At 37.0% G+C, this 21,892-nt stretch overlaps 1 protein-coding gene across 2 annotated transcripts in view; it reads right to left on the bottom strand.

Annotated features, from left to right (window-relative positions):
* The window catches only part of SNTG1 (syntrophin gamma 1), a 340,050-nt gene that overhangs the window by 259,877 nt on the left and 58,281 nt on the right, over positions 1-21,892 (bottom strand). For both annotated transcript variants that reach the window (XM_047842783.1, XM_047842784.1), the window contains exons 3-6: positions 20,887-20,943; positions 10,584-10,641; positions 9,733-9,776; positions 9,600-9,641 (exon numbers count right to left, since the gene is read on the bottom strand). In XM_047842783.1, the coding sequence (XP_047698739.1) occupies positions 9,600-9,641; positions 9,733-9,776; positions 10,584-10,641; positions 20,887-20,943 (201 nt within the window). The remainder of the gene's footprint in view (positions 1-9,599; positions 9,642-9,732; positions 9,777-10,583; positions 10,642-20,886; positions 20,944-21,892) is intronic.

Raw genomic sequence — 21,892 nt, 5'->3', positions numbered from 1 at the left:
CATTAATAACTGTATAAACATCGGTAGTAATAACTGTCAGAAATATATTATAATAATGTAAGATGATGAAATTGGAAACACTGGGTATAGAGGATATTAAAACACTCAATACTATTTTTACTATTTTCTTTCATTCTAAAACTGTTCTAACATAAACAGTTTATTTAAAAATCGAATATTGAAGGGGTGCCTGGGTGGCTCAGTCAGTTAAGCCTCCGACTTCAGCTCAGGTCATGATCTCACAGTTTGAGTGTTCAAGCCCCCTGTCGGGATCTGGGCAGACAGCTCAGAGCCTGGAGAGGCTTCGGATTCTGTGTCTCCCTCTCTCTCTGCCCCTCCCCCTCTTGTGCTCTGTCTCTCAAAAATAAATAAACGTTAAAAAAATATTTAAAAAAATCAAATATTGAAAAATTTAAAATAAAAAAACAAATACAAAAAGAATAAAATTTAAGACTTAAATTTTCATTTGCAAAATTTACTGCAAAGTTACAATGATCAGCGGTGTGATATTTACATCAGCATACACAAACAGATTAATGGAACATAATTAAGTACCTAGAAATAAACTTTTATGTTGAGCCCAATTCATTTTTAACAAAATTGCCAAAGAACCTGATACTGGCACATCTGGATACCCACACGACCTTATCTCACAGCATATATAAACATCAACTCCAAATTGGTCATAGACTTAAATGCGATACGTAAGACTATAAGACCCTCAGAACAAAACAAAGCAACAAATCTTCATAGCCTTAGAATTGTTAGATAAGATGGCAAAAGCTGTGTTCAAGAGATGAAATTAAAATATCCATGAGCCGAACTTCATGACAATCAAAACCTTTCAGATTCAAAAGGTGCAATTAAGAAATTCACGAAATGCACCAAGACTGGGAAAAATATTTGCAAATTATATATTTGACTAGCAGCCAGAATGCCTAAAATAAACAAACTCTTCAAAATCAGTAAGTCAAGTAACCCAATTAATCAAAAATATCTGGGAGTATCATAAACACATAAAAAGATGTTCAATATTCTCAGTCATTAGGGAAATGCAAACTAAAATCATAATATTATGCCACTTCATAGGAAGCATAGATATGGAGACACGCTTTCTTTTTTCCTTTTTCTTTTTTGCTTGGCATTTCATTTATATTTGAAAGTATATACACCAAATCCAGATACTTTTCTTGTGTCATTCCTTCGAGAACAGCCAATTCCTTTATTCTATGTATTTTCTTTCTGAAAGTTCTAGTGTTCTGATGTTTGAATTCCTGAATAGAATATCTCTAATATTTTTTCTGTCTTATTGCCTACTTGTTATTTTATTCCATTTTCACCATTTCCCAACTTTATTTTGTAATCCTCCTACACTCTATAGTTTTTTTTTCAATATTTCATCAAAGTTTTAACATCTTGTTTTTTTTCTGAACATGTTCCTTTTATATATAATGATGGCTTTAAAAAAATTATATAATAGTCTCTGGCAGTTCTCTGAAAATATTATAGTATTAATCCCTCTCTCTGGCTTTTTTTCTTGACTCCTGTGTTGTCTGTTTCCTTCATTTCTTTTTCCCTCCGCTTTAGTTGTTGTCCTTGATGTGGACAATTTTCTTCAAATATCAGTGATCCTTTGGTATCAGTCAACGTTTAGGAGTCAGGCACTGAAAAGCGGATTGATAGCTTTGGGTAGACGATGCATGGTTACATCCACTACCGGCCTGCATTGTGGAGTTATTAGTGGGAACTCGGCCTTCAGTGGCACAGTCCAAATGTATTATTTGTGGGTTATTTCTTTTAGATAAATTTCACCATAAATTTTACCTGCCCCCTTAGTGGTAAAAATCAAAAACAAAAACAAAAACAAACAAAAACAAACAAACAAACGAACAACACCTAGCTGCCAGTGTTCTGAGAGTTTAGGAGAAAGGCAGAGAAGATTGCTGTTCCTAGTATCTACCTCACTTTATTGTGGTGCAGAAACTACTCCCCCCCCCCCCCCCATGCCGTCTGCGTGCCTGGGGCCAAATACTCACTTTTCCTGAATTCTAATTCAATCTCCTGTTCTTGGCTATAATACCCCTGCTTGCTCTGACTCCTATCTGACTCTGTAAAGTGAATTTCTGCTAGACATTGACTTTCACTTCGGCTTTCTCAGACCTCCCAGGACAATTCTCACGGAAATGAAAATCTGCATTCTATTTTCAAAAAAATTATCAACAACTCTGTTTATTGTCATCAGAGTTGCAGGAGGGGAAAAAAAAAATTAAAACATCACTTTTAACCCCAGATCTCTGCACTTGCTTAAGACTTGTTCTGATCGCACATATGGGGAAGGTGTCTTTGTTCCAGCTGCTATAACCAAACACCACAGACTGGGTAGCTTCCAACAGAAGGAGTTTATTTCTTACAATCTGGAGAAGTCTGAGATCGGTATGCCGACATTGCTGGGCGAAGGCCCTCTTTGGGGTGTAGACTCCTTTTATTCTCACGTGAGGGAAGCGGGTAGCTGGCTCTGTAGGGCCTCTTTTATGAGGTCACTAATCCCATTCATGAGGCCTCCACACTCACGACCCAGACACCTCCCAATGCTAGCACACTGGCATTAGAATTTCAACATATGAATTCTGGGGAGACACAGGCGTTCAGACCAGAGCAGAAGGCCCTCGATTTGTCTTTTGATAGATAATCCTGAAGGGGTCAAATATGCTTTTTTCTATGCTATTTCGATATCTAAAACTAAGAACCAGAGGAAATTTTCTAGGAATTTGCTTATATACACAACATCAGAACAACTGAATAAGGATAGTTCCCATGGCACAATTCTATAGCAGCTGTTTTCAGGCTCCCTGACATTCTTAAGAATAAAGACACGTATAATAGGATATCTTTCTGCTTTAGAATTCCCCAGATATCTGGGCGACCACAGGACTTTGATCTTTAACTGGATCTTGGGTTTTCCCTTTCTGATTCCCGGATCTGCATACTGCCCAGATTACCTTCGGTGGTAGTTTGTAGCATCTGGACATGTCCCAGAACTACTTCGGGACATAGCCCTCCAGAAGCCTCTCGGGGAGACTTCCAGTAGCGCCCGGTGTAGACGTGACTTCTAGAAGGCCTCACGCTACCACAGGACCACAAGTTTTCACAATATGGAGGATTCCAGCTACTGTCCCTTCATGATGAGAACTGCCCGCTTTGAGAGTGATTGATGAAACCACAACCCATTGTTTTTTTTTACCCCCCCATACAACTGCAGAACCTCAACCTCCATAAAAAATCGTTTATCCCCTGATGATTCTGAGTGTTTCCAAGAAATGAGTCCGTCCGTGTGTCCAGGGCTCCATTTCTCTTTCTTTCTTCTTCTCTGGCCACCTCTATCAGATTCTCTTAGTTACTGTAGACTCTAACAAGCATTACTGTTTCTCCGGGACACAGAGGCTGTTTCTATCAGATCCCACTTCCTTCCTCATGTAATGGTAGCCAGTGTTCTGGGAGACATTTCTTACAGGCAGCAAGGCATCGTTCCTTGTACCCTGTTATTTTAAAGGCATTTTCTCCAAAACACTTTTCTTCAGGTTTGTTTTCCCCTAAGGAGTTATCTCCCAGGGGCACAGACAGTATTAACAGGACTTATGGGTGTCCAAAAGGAAACAACAACAACAACAACAACAACGAATCTGAGTAATTATGATAGCTCTCGGGATCACTTCTCGATTTCCACCATTTTTGTATACGCCTGATGTATACATAGGCATTGCTTTCGGCATATCTCCACTCGCTCACGAAAGAGTGCCTGCAAAGGTGCTTTTTGTCCTTTTTATTCAACTTTAATGGACTTTACTTTTTAAAATGCTTTCAGGCTTGCGGTAAAACTGTGCAGAAAGGTCCTTGCCCATCTTCTCTCACACAGAGAGAATCTCCTCTATTATTGAGATCTTGCACCAGCGGATCAATTTGTTACAAGCGATAAGCACAGACTGATACATTATTATCAACTAGGGCCCATAGTTTGATTCACCACGGTTTACTATTTGTGTGGCACAGTTCTCCAGGTTTACCGAAGCGTGTGTCCAATAAAATAATTGAACACTTTGGCCGAAAAAGTGAAAAACTCTCCACCTTGCTGACCACAAAAACGAGGGCAAGAGATTTTGAACTTTAGGAACATCACGTAGCTGAAAAGTGCCTGAGACACCATTTTTAGCTTAGATCTTGAAGCTTTTATTCTCCTATGCTTTTTCTCTCCTTGCCTTTCACTTTAATCACCTTGAAAACAAAATAAGTCAGTTATGCGAAAAGTGTATAATCTATATGTGACATATATGTCCCCTCATCATTCTAACCTGGGAGCAGGAGTGACTGAGAAGTCTTTGTTGGAGGTGAGGAGTGGATATGGACACATGCATCGATACGTCCCAGTTACTTTGTCCCCTAGTACAACATGGTCGCCTGTGCTTGCTGCTGTGTATTCTCCGTGTCCATTGCTCTAGATAAAAATTGGCTGGGACTCCACTACGTGATTGGTTTACCAGGCTTGCCTTTGTTTCATTATTACGGGAGTTGCAAAATCGGGTCTTTAAGCTATGTCAGACAGCAAATAAGGATTTGATGAGAATCAGTAGCCAGGAGTGAAAAGCATACATTTAATTAAAGTGTGGCCTGTGCTATCTATATTCATACCTAATGAGGGACAGGCCTGTGGGCTTAGCAGAGAAGGAAGGCCTAAAAGTATTAATAAAAAGCTAAGTATGCAGATAAGGCAAGTTCTAGATACTTTATTTCCGAAATCAGCAATAGCTTAAACAATATTTTGCATATTTTTGTCTTTGCATTTAAAGTTTCCAAAACTAGTGGGAAATACTAAAAGTGTAATTATTTCATGTATGGCTTTCCTGGGTAGTAGTTAACTTAAAGAAAAAAACTGCTATAGTTAGAATTCTTAAGTAAAGTATTAATCTGTTAGATCTCAATACCTATTTCCAAACTGAGAACAAATTAAGAATTATTAGCGGTTCAGCAAAACATGATTTGCAACTCAGTGACATTTTAATCTTTTGCCAAGATGCAAAATGAAGTGTGTTCCCAAATCACATCCTAAATATGTTCCTTGGTAACTCATAAAACCTACTAAACGGTTCCAATGTATAAATTAATGCCTTATTTTCAGATGATAAGATAGATATAGCCTTTGTAAAGTTATTTTCTGATTATTCTAAGCTAAAAAAAGAACATATTCTTTTTATTCTAATGGAAATTTTGAACTAATTTAAGCATATCATAATAATTAAAATGCTATTAAACAACAGTTTACATTAGTTTTATCAAAATTTGTTTTTATGGCATGAATATCAGATTTCAACTGATCGAGATACTCATTCTGCTCTTATAAGATGCATATGGTTTTTTGGACTTTGTTTTAAAATTAAAAATTCAGGACAAATTAGTTATTTGCATTTCTAATTATCTAATATTTGGTATCAGCAAAACCACAAAACCAAAAGGCAAATGAACCTCTTTTTTAGAACCCATAAATCTCAAACATGAAACCAGAAATATTTTAGAAAGAAACGTCTGGAATTATCTATCCATCAATTCTGCTTCGCCTAGTGATGAGCTTTGCTGTTTTGAAAGTCTTATTAGATGAAATTTCAATTACACTAATAGATTCTCATTTCCAACTATCTTGATTATAAACTCAAGATGCATTTTTTTCTGCTATAGATAGATCTTATTTCCTCTTATTTCTCGTGAGCATAAACAGATCCCACTGTTACATTTTGAAGACCACAGATAAATCAACATGTCCTTTCCTGCTAATTTTTTGTACACTCTCTCAGTTTTTACACTCTACAGAAATGATGTTCACATAGCAATAAAGCTAGAGACAAAGTTATTTATATATTATTTCTTGTCACACAAAGGACTCCATCTCAGTGTATTTCATATAGATGATACTCAGAGTTTGATATGTGATCAGTTTACCTGTTAATCAATGTCAGATAGATAGATAGATAGATGACAATCAACTTAAGGTGTCTAGGGTTCAGTGATAAGGTAAAAAGAAATAGAGTTAATCTTAATATCAACAGTGGCAATACATATGGGTTTCCTTGAAAAAAGAATTGGGGGTGGGGCGCCTGGGTTGCTCAGTCGGTTGAGCGTCCAACTTCAGGTCAGGTCATGATCTCTGGTTCCTGAGTTTGAGCCCCATATCGGGCTCTGTGCAGACAGCTCAGAGCCTGGAGCCTGCTTCACATTCCGTGTCTCCCTCTCTCTCTCCCCTCCCCTGCTCGCTCTCTCTCTCTCTCTCTCTCTCTCAAAATAAATAAGCATTAAAAAAAGAAAAGAAAAAAAACGAATTGGTACATTAGGAACTTTCAATGTCTTGGGAGCATAACTCATGGACTATATAACACATTCACATCAAAGATATATAAATAGGCACCTGTTCTGCTGAACAAGGAGCCCTCATTTTCAAACAGCTCTTCCCCTGCAGGCATGGGTGCCCACTTCACTTCCTGACTGCGTGTGGCGGACGGAGCTTGGGATGCAGACCCCAGCATGCATTAGTACCCTCTTCATATGGGAGCTTCTCAGGGCCCAGGATGAATCTCAACAAGACACTGCCCAACGCGGACACAGCAGTAACCACTGGGGGGCGAACGGGGGAAAAGGGCAGCAATATTATTTGATGGCATCACATAATACATAATTTTTCTTACTTGCCAGATCTGTGCTAAGAGTTTCATACACATTATTCCCATTCGATCTTTATAAAAGGGGTTGTTAGCTTTCTTTTAAGATGAGTAACAGAACAGGTAAGTCCATTTGCCTGAAATTACAGTGGAAGGATTTGCATACGATTGTTTGTGAGTATGAAAGCCATCTATTCTGGACCCTGCCACCTTGCCACCATGTCACAGGCCAAGGAACATTTGGCACTTGTGCTAAATCTTTCTTCACGTGGAAACTTCGGAAGGGTCTCTTCTTCCACAAACTTCTCGCAAGAGGAATGCCTTGCATGGTGTGGGGGCAGCTGAGAAGTGAATTATTGTATGCCCAGACTAGCGACATGAGACACAGATAGACAAATGCTTTGGTGATCTGATTCTAGGCATTTGGCTAACGAACTCCTTGTAAGTCCTTCTGGGTGCCCGCAGTGGACACCGTGGGATTCTCCTTCCGCACACATCAACACGCACGGAGTCAACACGACTCCAGCACAGAAATTACATCTGTATTGTCGAAGCCAATGAGGGACCAGACACAAAATTTCTAGCCATGTCAATGAGTGATGCAGACGAATGGAAGGAAAGTTCTGTGCACCTACACCATATTGCCACACCTACTCAGTCTGTTTCTGAGTTTGGAACTCTGTGTGAATCACCGACTTGGAATCAGGAAAGTGGCATCAGCGTGCTATTTTAAAACCATCTACGTCCTCTGAGCTCGGTGCGCCTTTTTCTGCCCATTTGAGTGCATTCTTAAACATTTAATTAGTATCTCAGCTCCGCGGAGGTATAAGTCAGTGTATTTGCTTAGCTAATTAGCAATGAAGACAAAAGCATCTAATCACTGTTGGAAAGTGAAAGATTGGAACTTAAGAATATTAGTGCCTGGTTTTCAAAGCTGGTAAGGTTAAGCCTCTCAAAGAAGAACGGAAGTGTATTGCGAAGAGCCACATATAATTTGCAATATAATCCTACCTTCCTTTTCTTTGAAACACAATGAACAGCATTAGGAAGTGGCATTATTAGCACATTCTAATCTTTCACGCAGCACTCATCGGCTTAATCAAAGCTGCAGGACAGCTTGTCTAAGCATGCCGCCTGCCTTGGAAGGGCAAATTGCCACCACGGCCCCGCCTAACAGCATGTGGTTTGAAAAGAGAAGGCGCTTGTTTCCGGCTCCCTGTGTCGTGAGTTTAAAATAAGTTTGTATTTTCGCACAAAGACTGAAGTTAACATATTATTTGCTTACATGGCCGTATGTAACATTCGCATGTGAACCTGCAGAACGGAGTGCTCTCGGGTGTGCTCTCATTTGCCTAAAACCTGTCCTGAAACCCTGCTTTTTCTGCACGTATTTGTACTAAAGTCGAGACTGGAAATATCTTAAAGGACATTCACCACAGAGGGGCAATAGAGTGGCCTGGGTAAGATTTTGGAGAAGACAAAAAGGGATGATGATGACAAACCCTGCTTAGCTATCCCAAGTACGCACAATGGAGAACCCCCCACCCCCACCCCCACCCCTGCCTTGGCTGCTCTTGGAACCGTGGCTTCTCACCAAGAACAGCAAAGGTTGCCTCCTTGAGGTTTGAAACACACAAACGTATCAGAATAGTTTTCTCCAAATAGTTTTAACAGAGGAGTAATGCATTCAAACACAACCCTTGAGCATAAACGTTTAAACATAATTTCTCCTCCTTCCCTTCCCTTGTGAGATGCTAAAGAAATTCATTGAAGGCTCTAGGAATGCTATTTAGTCAGGTGCGACAAATATTTCCCAGTGCCTACCACTGTCCTCTTCCTTTATGTCTCCTCACCATCCCAACAGAAGCCCTTCAACCTTCCAGCTTCTCCCAAAGGGTGGGTACAAGCCACCTAGGGTGGAACCATTTGGGCCCGGTGTTAAAATCTGCCCGCCTAAAATTCCTAGGCCCACCTAAACTGAATTAGAGTATCTGAGGCCTGGGCTTCAGATCTGCATATTTACCAACATCCAAAAAAATAGATACATAAGTAACTAACCACAAAACACAACAACACATACACACACACACAATTGGTGAACTTCCTGCCTTGTGGTAATTCAGTATACCTTAAGATTAAGCTCCTCTAAATTTTGTCTCTTTCCTTCTCTTTCTCTCTCTCTGTCTCCCTCTTTCTCTCTCTCTCTCAAACACACACACACACACACACACACACACACACACACATCTGTATGAACTCTTCCAATGGACTCTGCTACTGTGTAAGATTTTACAGACATAAATTCTATTGTTTATAAGCTTTCTTAAAAATGTTTATTTATTTATTTTGAGAAAGAGAGACAGAGGGAGAGTGTGAGAAGGGGAGGGACAGAGAGAGAATCTCAAGCAGGCTCCATGCTGTGAACACAGAGTCCAATGCGGGGTTTGTTCTCACAAATCGTGAGATCATGACTTGAGCTGAAATCAAGATTTGGACACTTAACGAACTGAGCCACCCAGGCTCCCCTGTTTTTAAACTTTTAAATATTTGTAAAGAATTAGAGATGCATTTCACCTAGAGATATATTCAGTGGACACTGTCTGGTAGGGATTAATAGAAAACCCGGAAAAATATAACAAGCAACCCTCAAAGTATTTCTTTGAAGTACATTTCATCCCGAGTAGTACTCACAATTCTGTTTCTACTATGAAACACACACACACACACACACACACACACACACACACACACCAATTAAGAGATCATTTGAAAAATCTGATAGCACACTGGACCAATGTCATATCTACCTAATGAATAAATTGAACAGTATTTAGCAATGCAATGAATCCTCATTGGCACATGGGAAAATCATGGTATTAAGAAAAAGTGAAGAAAACTCACCACTTCTTCATGTCTGCATTTTCTCACATTAATTCCATTTATCTGCAAAGAAAAGAAAACTGGTTTCACGTGGCCTATTGTGAATTGAATTTATATTTTGGTTGCACATAGAAAATTAGGGTAAAGTGTATACCTGCAGAATTGCATCCCCGATAAAGAGCAGACCTGAAAGTTCCGCTGTGAAGAGAGAAAAGCAATGTTTATGCATCGACTATTTTCTTCATACATATGAGTTTTATAATTAAATCAAAGCAATATTGATACAAGGGGGAAAAATAAATGTTTTATATAGACAGCATCGTAAATGATCCACAAGTAATAGAAATGCAAAAACAATCTTATGATTCCGCCCAGATATTGAAACACCTATTTCTGTTTAATCCTATCATTTCAGATCTTACAGTTGCCGAAAACTGGTTGCTCTTCTGGATGGATGACGAGATTTTCTCATGTACTTACCGTATTAAGGTATCTATGAAAAAGCTTGAATCTAGACATTCAGTCCTTCGGCTATGGGATCAGCTCTGGGTTTCCTTTTAAACATTAGATTGTCTTACTGATTTCAGTTGCTTTACATCTGTGGTGTGTTTTTGAGTGAAACTTCATGATAGACTGAGTAAAACTTCATATGAGAACAGAAAAAAATATGTATGTCAGGAACTGCCTATATTTGACAGGACTTGTTATCATTAAGTTTGTGGATATGTTTGTTTGCTAAATGAAACAATTGAAAAGCTATGTGGTCCCTGATTTATAGAGTCACACTCTCTCTTCTCTTTCCCCTTTGCTTTTCTGTGAAAGAAATATGCCCCAAAAGTAATAAAGGGAGAGCCTCAGGAATCAGACTCAGCCACTTACTGCCTGGTCATGGGGAACGTGGAGCTGATCAATCATATCCTAATCTATAGTATTTAATCCGACTTATTCTACAGTAAGGATGGCTTACAAAGGAATGGTTACTATATAATTCTCTTAACGCTTTACCTCTTTGCTCCTTGGAGATTTTTGAAATGACAACTGGAATATTATGTTCTGCTCCCCCCTGAAAAGAGAAAATCATATATTGCGCTTTTTAATTGCAAAAAATAAAAATGCAGGTTTTAGTTAGAAAACTATACATGCAATGAATAGTCCGTGAATGGACACCAGATAGAATTTAAACAAACTTGTGGAGTTTCTCTACTCAGCACATAGTGCTCCCAAAAAACGTAATCTACCTGTTTGGAATTTCACGGTGACATCCAGTAACTAATAACAGTTGACTTTGAAAGCTTTTGTTTTCCATATAAAGATTGGAAGTGCTTAAATGGGCATGCTCTTCAATGTGTATCATGCTGTCCATTGTAGAAATTCTTATTTAGCATTCGAATACCAAATAATTATGTATTTACATTAACTGGCTAAGTTGTTCTAGGCTGCTGACCAAGCACAGGCCCCCTTGGATGCTAAGTAACTAAAGAGACCTTTACCTGCACAAAGTGATACAGAAAGTCAGACTGCATATGCATGATGGGAAAGGGATCACCTGCATTTCTTTAATTAATAGTATATTCCTCTTAGTGTGAAAGTATATATGAAACAATTAACAAAATACAATAAACTGGCAAGAACATTGCAGTAACTCTTCATCTAATTGACCAAATAATATATGAAAAAAGAAAAAGAAATATGTAAGTTAAACTTACATGGAAGGAAATAAAATAAATCCCTGAAATGAGCACATAAAACTTCTGTTTTGGTATGACAGAGTTGAGAAGGTTGAAATCAACAGGTGAAAAATCAAATGAAGGCATTAAAGAATAAAATGCCATGCATAAAAGAAATATAGCACTTTTAATATAGGAGAGTTGCAAAGACAATCTAAAATCCCACTGGGTTTCTCTACCTTCAGAACAAGTAAACTTCTTAAATATTTTTTATTTAAGGACAAAAGTTATTTCAGAACAGTTGTTTTTCCATGAATGTCGATTTTTAACTCTGAATTGTCAATATACTTAAATATAAGATGGGCAATTATTGTTGAGAAAAGTAATGACATTCAGCTTTTTTCTTGGAAAGTAGTCCCTTTTCCTTCTAGAATATCAAAGAGATGTGATAAATAAAATATTGAAACCGTCTCACTCACACTGAAATTCAAACCCAGTGCTAACTCTCTTTTCTCACTATTTCTCACCAACCCAAATATTCAGCTCCCACCTTCACTAGCTCTGTAAAGTCTCTGACCTAAGCTACATAGCTCCTAATTTTCCTTTGCCTTTTGGTCAGTATGCCCATAAGAAGCACTAATTGTGTCTAACATGACCTCTCATCTGATCGAAGGATAGTGATTTGTGACTGATAGTGTAGTTGAATGAACGCTTATTTAACACACAATAAACACTGAATACAAGGTAGCTATTATCGTAATTAGTCTATCAATTAAGATTTATGAATAAAATTACATGGCATTAGAGTGGTAAATAAGCTTAGCACTAATCCATTCTAAGACCCTCAGCATTTACTGTTTAGGGTTCCCAGTTCCCAATCCCCTATTTTTAATTCTATTCTTTCTTTCCCATTATAATTATCAGCTTCCAACCTACTATTATCTTTATTCATTTCTTATATTTATTTGCTTTCTTTCTCCTTCCCCCATCCGTAACTAGAATGTAAGTTCCAAGAGGTCACTGAATTTTTTGGTAATTTGTTTCACACATTGATGTAAACTCAATGCATGGAGTAACGTCTTTCTTTTTTATCTTTGAAATGTTTGTTGATGAATGAGTGAATGAATAAATGAAGTCAAAAGCTTTTCCAGGACTAAGATAGCTCCATTCTTTAAAGCACATTGCAGAATGATTTTAAGTAGAAGCCAAGAATGTACAATGAATCGAATGACCATAGTCATAGTTGGTGTCTAGAGACACTTGGAAATTAGGAGGAATTTTAAGAACACATCTCCATTTCTAAGGAGAAAAAACTGGTTAACTGAGATGAACCATCCGCCCATGAAGTTTCAGGTGGTAGAAAAAGAAGAAACAAACTCATCCAGATACTATATGGTTCAGATATTCGGGGGCAGAGAGTGACATTGTTTATGTCACTCTTCTCTGTGTGGCTATCCTCAGAGTGTTTTCCTTCAGCTGTTTTGCTTTTCATAGTTTTTTCTCCTTGCACTATTGAATCCAAAGATTTTCTTAGTGCCAAAGATTTTTCATACCAGTTACCATGCTAGGCCAGTGGGAAACCTCTCGCTGGGGTCTGCCTTGAGAAAAGACAGTTGGAATAGCAATTTCTGAGGGCAAACTCAGTAACCACACTCGTCTCTCAACACCTGGAGACTTATAGCTATTTTTAAATGACAGGATATAACTAACACCTATTTTGTCAACATTTTTTTTCTTTTATATGTAAAATCTGTCCTGAAATTTGAATGATTTGAGTCCAAAGGTGGGTTTTTCGTTTTCGGGTCTTTTTAAATCAGACATTAAGAGCTCAGAAAGGATTCTTAATCTAATTGCAGAAAATTACTTTATTAATTAATTAAAGAGCAAACTTTTAGACAAAACTTGGGAGATAAAATTGGAACTTAAAATTACAGTGCCTTAATTTATTGGATGAAATGTGAGAGCAGTCCAGCTGTATTAAAGTTAATTAGATTTAGTTCTGGGCCTAAATGGGGAAATGTAAGGTTGTCCAGTCAAGAATCAAATAACGCAACTCATCCTATTTAAAATAGGTGATAGACTTCCCATTACATTTAGAATAAAACCCCCAATTCTCAGCGGTCCCCTGTCTTGTGGTCTCAGCCTGCCTCTGCCTCTTCATCCTGGGCCTTCATCACTCTGAGCACCAAAGGACATCGATATATACTATCCCCTCTGCCTGGACACTTTTTTCTTTTACTCTTAACCTGGCAAACTCCTACTCAGATTCAAAATTTCAGCTTAAGGACCCCATTTATCAATGTCTGCTTACATGAAGTAATTCACTTCTGTAACACTGGATCTAGGCTATGATTTACATTTATTTACATCAAAATTTGATCAATGTCTACTTTCCTACTAGACTGTAAAGGTCCTGAGCTCCAGGTAGAGCTTCCTTTACTGGCTTCTCCCCAACCTACCCTTCGGATGGCTTGGGTACATGGCTTGTGTTCAAGTTTAGAGAATAAATGAATTCATTGAACTCTATTCCAGTGTAAAATCAAGACGAGGGAAAGTGAGGCAACATTCTACAGTGCATCCCAGAAAATATTAAAACATATACCATTCAATGTATAATTAAGCTTATGGCTAACTTTATAGGAACCAGGATATAAAGTCCCATCTAAAACATTTTTAGTAGTATTCTATATAAAGCATTTGCCAATATAACTGTGAAATTCCACCAAATAAAACCCAGAATGTTTTCAGAGCTTGGGGAATCTTGCCAAACAAATATTTTCAGTTCAGCATTTTCATTATTCCAATCAATCAATCAATCAATCAATCAATCATATTCTGGGATCTGGGGGGGAAAAAAGAAACATAGACCCCACCATTATATATTTACTTACAGCAATAAAAATATTTGTAAACAGATAATAACAACACAGTAATTAAGGTTAAGAGCCCAATGAACAAGTACAGGAAAAGCACCTGAAGGGATATAATCTGAAAGAATATTGGAAAATATCCTTATCTGTTCAGTTGCCATGCTTATCTGCTAGTATCACCTAGTTTGATCTCAGCACGGATTAATGATCCTTCCCACATACTATATGACTGCCTTCATATGAAAGTCCAAAATAGAGACTGAAAGTACATTGGTGGTTGCATAAAGCTGAGTTAGGGCGATAGGTGGAGAAGGGGATGATAACTCAAGGATATGAGGGGGATGAAGTGCTCCAAAATTGACTATAGTGATGGTTGCACACATCTGTGAATATAATGAAAGCCATTAACTTATAAATGTGGTTATATTGCATGGTATGTAAATTACACCTCAATAAGCTATTTAATTAAAAAATGCTCTTTAAAATGATAGTCGGTCAGTGCTTTTAACTGATGCTTGGGACTAATCCATTATCTTCAACTTAAGCCTTATTACATGCCTGGTATCCTCCTATATCTATGGTGGAAAGGTATATATCCATGGTGTCCCCGGTGGAAACAGAAGAATCAGACTCAAGTGAAAAGAAAAAGGAACACAATGAGGAGAAATGCAACCATATGCAAACTAACATCAACAGTTGATATTTAAAGACTTTGCCCTGAAATCACTAATAAATTGAAAGAAAGAAATTTATTACACCTAGTATGAAAACATAGTTTTATTGGTAAACTTGATAAAAGTAATACCAAGCCCTTGATATTAAATTCTTTGCTTGATCCTGGACTCATTGATCTGTTTATTTTAGTTTTGAATAAACCGTAACATAAATAATTTAGAAAGGAAACATTATTTGTGTTCCCAGGTAGAGAGTTTAGAAATAAAATTATTTCTAAATAATTTTCTATATCTATGTATATCTATATAATATATATAACTATATATTATATATGTATTTATCATATATTTTATATAATATATGTGATATATTATATATTCTATAATTACATGTTATATATTATATATATATATTTTCTATATATTCCAGTTTCTATACCTGTAGAGCATAGTTATTAAGAGCCTTCTCTTATTATTATTAATAATAATAAAATGTTATCTGCTTTAGGTGAAGTTTAGGCCTAGCTCTGCCCTGTACGACAATGGATAAATTACTTAACCTCTTAGTACGTAACCCCATTGTCTATAGAGGGATAGCAATAGTTACCTACTTTGCTGGATATTAAGGCCAAATGAAACCAAATTTAAAGTATTTAGCTCAGCATCTGGGATTTATAGAGCAGTCGGTAAATATTTGCAATTATTATTTATAAGTGATAAAATTTTAATAATTATTATAATTTCATTCTTGATTGTGCAAAGTTAAGGCTTCCACATAAAAAATCACCTTTTATTGCAAACATTTCCTTAATGGACATAGATGGCAGAGGCGTGTCTGTTGAAAAATACTCCAGAAAACCTTTTCTAGTAATAATATGCAAAACACCCATCTCTGAAAGGTGATTTGTTAAATGACAATGACCAGAGGCATGATTTAATAATATGCAAATGTATGATGTTGTATTTGCAAAGATATGGAAGACAAATAAAAGGGACTTACTTTAAGGGGAGTATCCATAGAGTGATTCTCAAAGGAACGAGGCAAAAATACAAGAATATTGGGTCCTCTGCTGCGAAACTTTGGTGATTATTGGGAATGTAGGTGTGGAGACCATGAAGTCATTTTTGGAAATGGCTTAGTATCTGGAGAGTCCAGACAAAGGGATGAGCATGTGAAAGAAAGATTCTACCCGAAGGCCAAAAGGCAGGCAAGGTGGGAGGGAAAGGGGGCAGAAGCTGAAGAGTGGGGAACAAGGGACAGAAAAGTCCATAGGAATTCAGGAACTCGGGAAAACCAGACAAGGGCCCAGATCAGAATGTCCTGCAGGACCAGAGAGAGGATATACCAGCCAGCCTAATAAATCTGAGAGCTTTAAGGTGTGAAAATCAAAAACAAATGGACACCAGCCTTGAAAATTCCAAGCAGACAAAACCAGTTTAAGTCATATACATAAAGCTTAATTTACCTTATTTTGCAAGGCTAACTTGACCCGAGTCATGTTTTGTTCATGCCTCCTGAAATCATAAGCAAAACTTGACTTGTTTCCCAAGTTTGACACGGAGGAACCACTGAGCCATTCCCTATCATTTAAGAAAATTGTAATGCAGTCTTAAGACCAATCGCCGTGAAAAACAGTCACTGCCTTCCCACTGTACAAGCTGCTGTATAATAATATACCCCTGAGCCTCATTCTGTGTTTTGGTTTGAGGGCTCCTGCTCTGTGAACTGTCTTCTTGGTGGGTGCATGATGAACTTTTATTAATTACGACTTGAATGAGTCATTGCTTTTACTTCTGTGATTTCTGAACTTTTTACAAAAGGAAGCAGTTTCAGTCTGACACCGGAGAAGGATAAATGATTATAAGTGGAAAGTTTAGTGATCCTTCAATTCAGTTTTCGGAGAATGATCTTTTGGAAATTTAAAAACGTAAATAAGAAGAGCTTGACATTTTATTGAGTGACAAACCAAAACAAAAACGAATACAAGGGAAAAAACACGCAATGACTTCTGAGGGACGTTTTAATCAAGGATACTGTCAACAACGGTAAGAGACAGGAAGAATCATAAAGAATTGTCAGGAAAGATCCAGAGTTACAGCAGTTGCCAGAAGTGTTCTCAAAAGCAACACAAGGGTCAAAATAGCTCGAATGAGCAACGCTTTCCGGAAGACAGCCCGGGGAGTGAGCACAGTGCATAAAACCCCAGCATTGGTTCATGATTTAAGTTTCTGATCAGAAAGCATGGCCATCATTTCTATCTTGAGATCCTGGAGTCGGAGCTTGTGGGTGAAATGCCATTTAAAGACAACAGAGAGCTGGGCCACATACAAAGGTGTGTGTGTGGTGCCTCCAACTTTCATCTTATTGTAGCCTGGCTCAGTTACACATGTGCTCCTACTAGATCTAACTGTAGTGCAAGAAAAACTGTAACATGGGACAGCAAACACAGAAACAAGCAGAGATCCAGGGATAAGCATGTTCGGGGGGGGGGGGTTAAAAAGAAACGCTTTTATTTTTAGGAGCTGGAAACAAATCGATTAGCTAAACCAGAGGATGGGAACGTGGAGCAAGACAGTCAGCCTTGTGTCCTGTCAGGACACCTGCTTCACCACGTGCTGCATTAGCACAAGACTGTCACCTGCCCAAAGGTCCTTGGTTCAGTGTTGTGAGGTTTTTTTCCCCTTGTTTAGAATTAACATGGATATATAGGTAATTTTGGTCTCTACCTTTCCGTGGTAAAACACTCTTGTTTTGAAAAGATGGGATTTTAAGAATTTAAAAAATAAATTTGTCTCTGGAGATAAATCTGATTTCTATATTAAAACGTAATGTGACTGATGCCAAAGCTCTTTTTGGATGACTGTGTTCCACACTGAGGGTCTAGCATCTTCAGATACGATTTAAGATGGTAACTATGACTTTTCAAAGGAGAGTCCCGGATCTTGTAAGAAAGTCCTAATAATGCAAACTAAAATCTTAAGGTAAAAATAAATAAAATAAAATAAAATAAAATAAAATAAAATAAAATATAATATAATATAAAACAATAGGGGATGACAACATTTGAAAAGAAAATGGATTAAAATTTACTTACATTGTAGTTTTAAAAATTTAGATCTTCTACAATCTTTCATTATTATTTACAATTTTCTCTTATTCCTTAGGATTATAGGAAGTTTTGGGATGGAAACTCTCCTTAATGTGCACTACATCTTATTGGCTTCAAGGGAGGATATCGAATCAAAGACCTGGAATCAAACTGTACAGACATGTGGCTACCTCATTCTCCAAGCCCCCCGGGACTAAGCCACACATTTTTGTCCCAGAAGTTTCAACGTTGTCTCAAGAATATGGTAGAGAAAATAAAAGGAGGTAAAGGCTGACTTTTTTTCCTCACCCTAATAGGGAAGTCTCTGCCCGGAGAGAGTGTTGGGAGCAAGACATTAGTGTACATGGACAGGTGACATCAAAGCTTAATGGACATTGGTTGCCTCTGTCATATTACACTGCCCACAGTCTATAGCCCCTGGGGCACGTTCAAAGCATTAGAATAGATGCCTCTCTGTGACGTTGTCCACCACCTGTGGTAGCACCGGCCACCATGTGGGAAAACTGAGGGGTTGCCGCCATGTACAAGGCTGACAGTTGCAAGAAAAACCCATCAGCCAAGATTTGGCAGGAGCACAGAACATGGCCCATTGGCTTTGACTCGTAACAGCACATATTGGAGTGTTTTAGTGTTTTCGGACCAAAAACAAATGGTGGCCATTTTGTTACCTGTTAGTCAGGCTTTCACAAATAATTTTTTGAAAGGTAAAACTGAAATAATATCACCATATGTTCTCAGTACAATGAAATTCAGGAGCACCTGTAGAAGTCTTCACTATATTAGTTAATGTCTTTTTAATTGTTAAAGATGCACCCTTCCTTTTGTTATTTCCAGTGGAGATAGTCAAGCTTTTTAGTCAATAACTCTCACTGCAAAATCTCCAGTGTGTGCCAGCAGTGATTAGTTAACTGAAGCAAATAAGGATAAGATATACACTCATATATTTATGGGAATATTTATATTATCGGTTCAAATTGTTCTAGCAATAAGTATACAAAAAATAAATAAATAGAAAAAAATAAATGGTCAAAGTTAAAACATTAATTCTGCATTCGGCTAAAATATTTTCTTAAATGGTTCATTTTATATATATATATGTGTGTGTGTGTGTGTATATATATATATATATATATGCAGTGTGTGTGTGTGTGTGTGTGTGTGTGTATACACACACACATGCACACTAACAGAACAAAATACAGCTTAAAAATAAAAAAGCAAGTGTCAGAGGTAACTATTGAGAAAACCAAAATGGAAAATCTTAAAGAGAAACTTTTCAGAATGACTGGGTAATAATCGAAATAATAAACTTAATTTTTGTATTTCTGATTAGTGTATCATAAGAATTGTAAGATAACTTCCTTTTTTGTCAGAATTCCTAATATATGGCACAGATCACAATTCAAGCACTGCTTTTGTGGCCAATATTATGAATGGAAAATGCACACTCGTTTGATTTAGAAAATGAATCTATTTATTGATGTATAAGAGTTTTGTTTGGAATGAAATCATGAAAATATTAAATAGACATAATTCATTTGGCAAAATTCCTGATATTTTAGAATCTGTTTAGTTAAAATTGTAGCATTTTAATAAAAATAAATAACATCATATTATTGAGTTTAAATTATAAATGGAAATAGAAAAAAAATAGAAAGGAAAATTTCCCTGCATAAAACTAATGTAGCTCCACTGTCAGAAAAAGAGTCCGACCTGTTAGGTAAAAATGCTTATCTCAAATGAAACCACCTCTCGAGATTGGATTTTATTCATATTTAGCTTTTGTTCTCTCTCATGGACTTTTTACTATCTTTAGTGGTATCTTTAAACCCTTCAAGCAATCCCAATCAATATCACAGAAAAAAACAAAAACAAACAAAAAAAGCTTGTCTGTTGTATCATATAATTCCCATGGCATCATATTCACTTCTTATAACTTGTACTGCAAACCTCCCTGGATTTAGCTGATGGACGATAAAGTGAAAGTTAAATACATATTTTAAAACTAACATTTTATATAGTAATATTCTTATCACTTGACAACACAATGCTATTCCACGCTGGTCCATTTTTCTAAGTCATTTTCATAATGTCAGCTAGAACTGATAGTCACCAAATTTAGAGCTCCACTTTCCAAGCATACATAAACTGAGCTGTGTTAAAATTTCATGAAATATATACCTGAGATGTATGATTTTCACCCTACGTGGGCAAAATACCTAACCCCCTGGCTTAAGATAAAGTTAAATTTCATTTATCTATGCAAAGATGTAGGTTTCTAAAGGGCATTTAAAGACAGCAATTAACTTTTCCAATATTTATATAATTTCCCATCCTTTTAAAATTTGTTTTGTTTCAATGACGATAAATTGAAGGTGTGGTACGCTTTTACTAGTCAACCACATCCACAAAAAACAAAGGCATTTAAAATTCATTAATAAATGGAAGTTAACAGGACGGTCATTTTAAAAATAAATCAGATGCTAAAACTGTGTTTACCCTATTTACTTGGCATTGTGACATGAAAATTTGCCGATTTCTAAAAAATAAAAATAAAAATGAAAACGACACAAAAGAAAAAGATGAATAAAACCCAACTAACATTTAACTGTTATTAGTGTAAAACTTGTTCTTGCTCCATTCACTGGGTTGGGGGGGTGGGGGGCAGTAGCTCCTCCCCTGGCTGGATACAGGAAGATATGCCCACAGCAACACCAGATCTGACATTTTAGGTGGTCCCAGATAAAGTTAATTACCTATCTATGTTCAATGCCAGGTAAAATTCCCAAATACTTTTTCTAAGAAACTTTCTAAATCAAAAGTTGGCCAAGGTTTTCTGAGAACCTACCTACTTTGTGTCTCAGTGCAAATATTGAAGATTTTGCTATAGCCATATTTGTCTAATTATTAATCACCAAAACCCAAAATACACAAAAATGCATGCATTACAGCACAGCCTTTAAGGATAGAATGGAAATACAGGTTACCTTGATGCTTAATCCAAAGCCTCCTACAGTTTGTCTTCTAATGGTCACCGTTCTTTCCTGAAAGACAGGATTTTAAAAGTGGTTAGCATTTCCTAATACTATATTTACACACCATTTTCTTCCTCAGGGTTCTGTTTCTGCCCCTTAAAAAAGAAATATTTTGTGACAGTGTACAGGCTTTAATTCTTGCAACAAATGGGGCAATTTATAATTTTCAAATCAAAGGTTAATTTATTTGTCAAGATAAACGAGACTGTACTGTTAGTAAAGTGCTAAACTCTCAAACATTAAGTTCCTTTCAATGACTTTTTTGGACATATTTTGGAATCTTAACTTTTAAACCTCTTCTTATTTTCACATTCTATATTCTTGTTGTCTAAGGAATGACAGTTTTTGGTTACATAAAAATAACTCAATGTCAATGGCAAATATTATCTTTGTCAACCAAGGTCTTATCTCCATCACAACCGAGTCATGTTGCTTGTGGAAATTTGAGAGCTGAGCTGGGAGGCTGCCATGTCCCCGCACATCAACTATTCATGTGCATGTCTGGGATTGAAACTGACTAAACCGGATTCAAAATGATGGCTTGTTTGGAAAAAGAATGGACATTACACCTAACTAATAATGACAATGGTATTGTCAATTTTCAAAATCAATTCTCTTTTTCCTTCCACAGTGGAAACAATAATTCAATTGCTGGTGTATGAAACAAAAATCACAAAGATCTCCATTTGGACAAATCCTCGAATTTCCAATAAATTCAATATTACTCTGTTTTGAGGCAATCATCTCTACATAATGCATATTCTGGAGGCATATTGAAAGGTTGAAAGCTTTTATTTATAACGTTCTTCATTTATCTATAACTTTCTCATCTTTTTTAACCTCCCCCTATTTATAGTGGTTTGAGATACCGCCCCCCCTCCCTTCTCTTGCTCTACCTGGGATAGATGTTGGTTCTCTGATCCCCACACATGCCCAACCTCTTTGGCTACACTACTGA

This window comes from Prionailurus viverrinus, chromosome F2 (assembly GCF_022837055.1).
Source record: "Prionailurus viverrinus isolate Anna chromosome F2, UM_Priviv_1.0, whole genome shotgun sequence".
Classification (NCBI taxonomy): domain Eukaryota; kingdom Metazoa; phylum Chordata; class Mammalia; order Carnivora; family Felidae; genus Prionailurus; species Prionailurus viverrinus.
The sequence above is the reverse complement of the archived record's forward strand: the minus strand, read 5'-3'. Positions and strand labels throughout refer to the sequence as shown.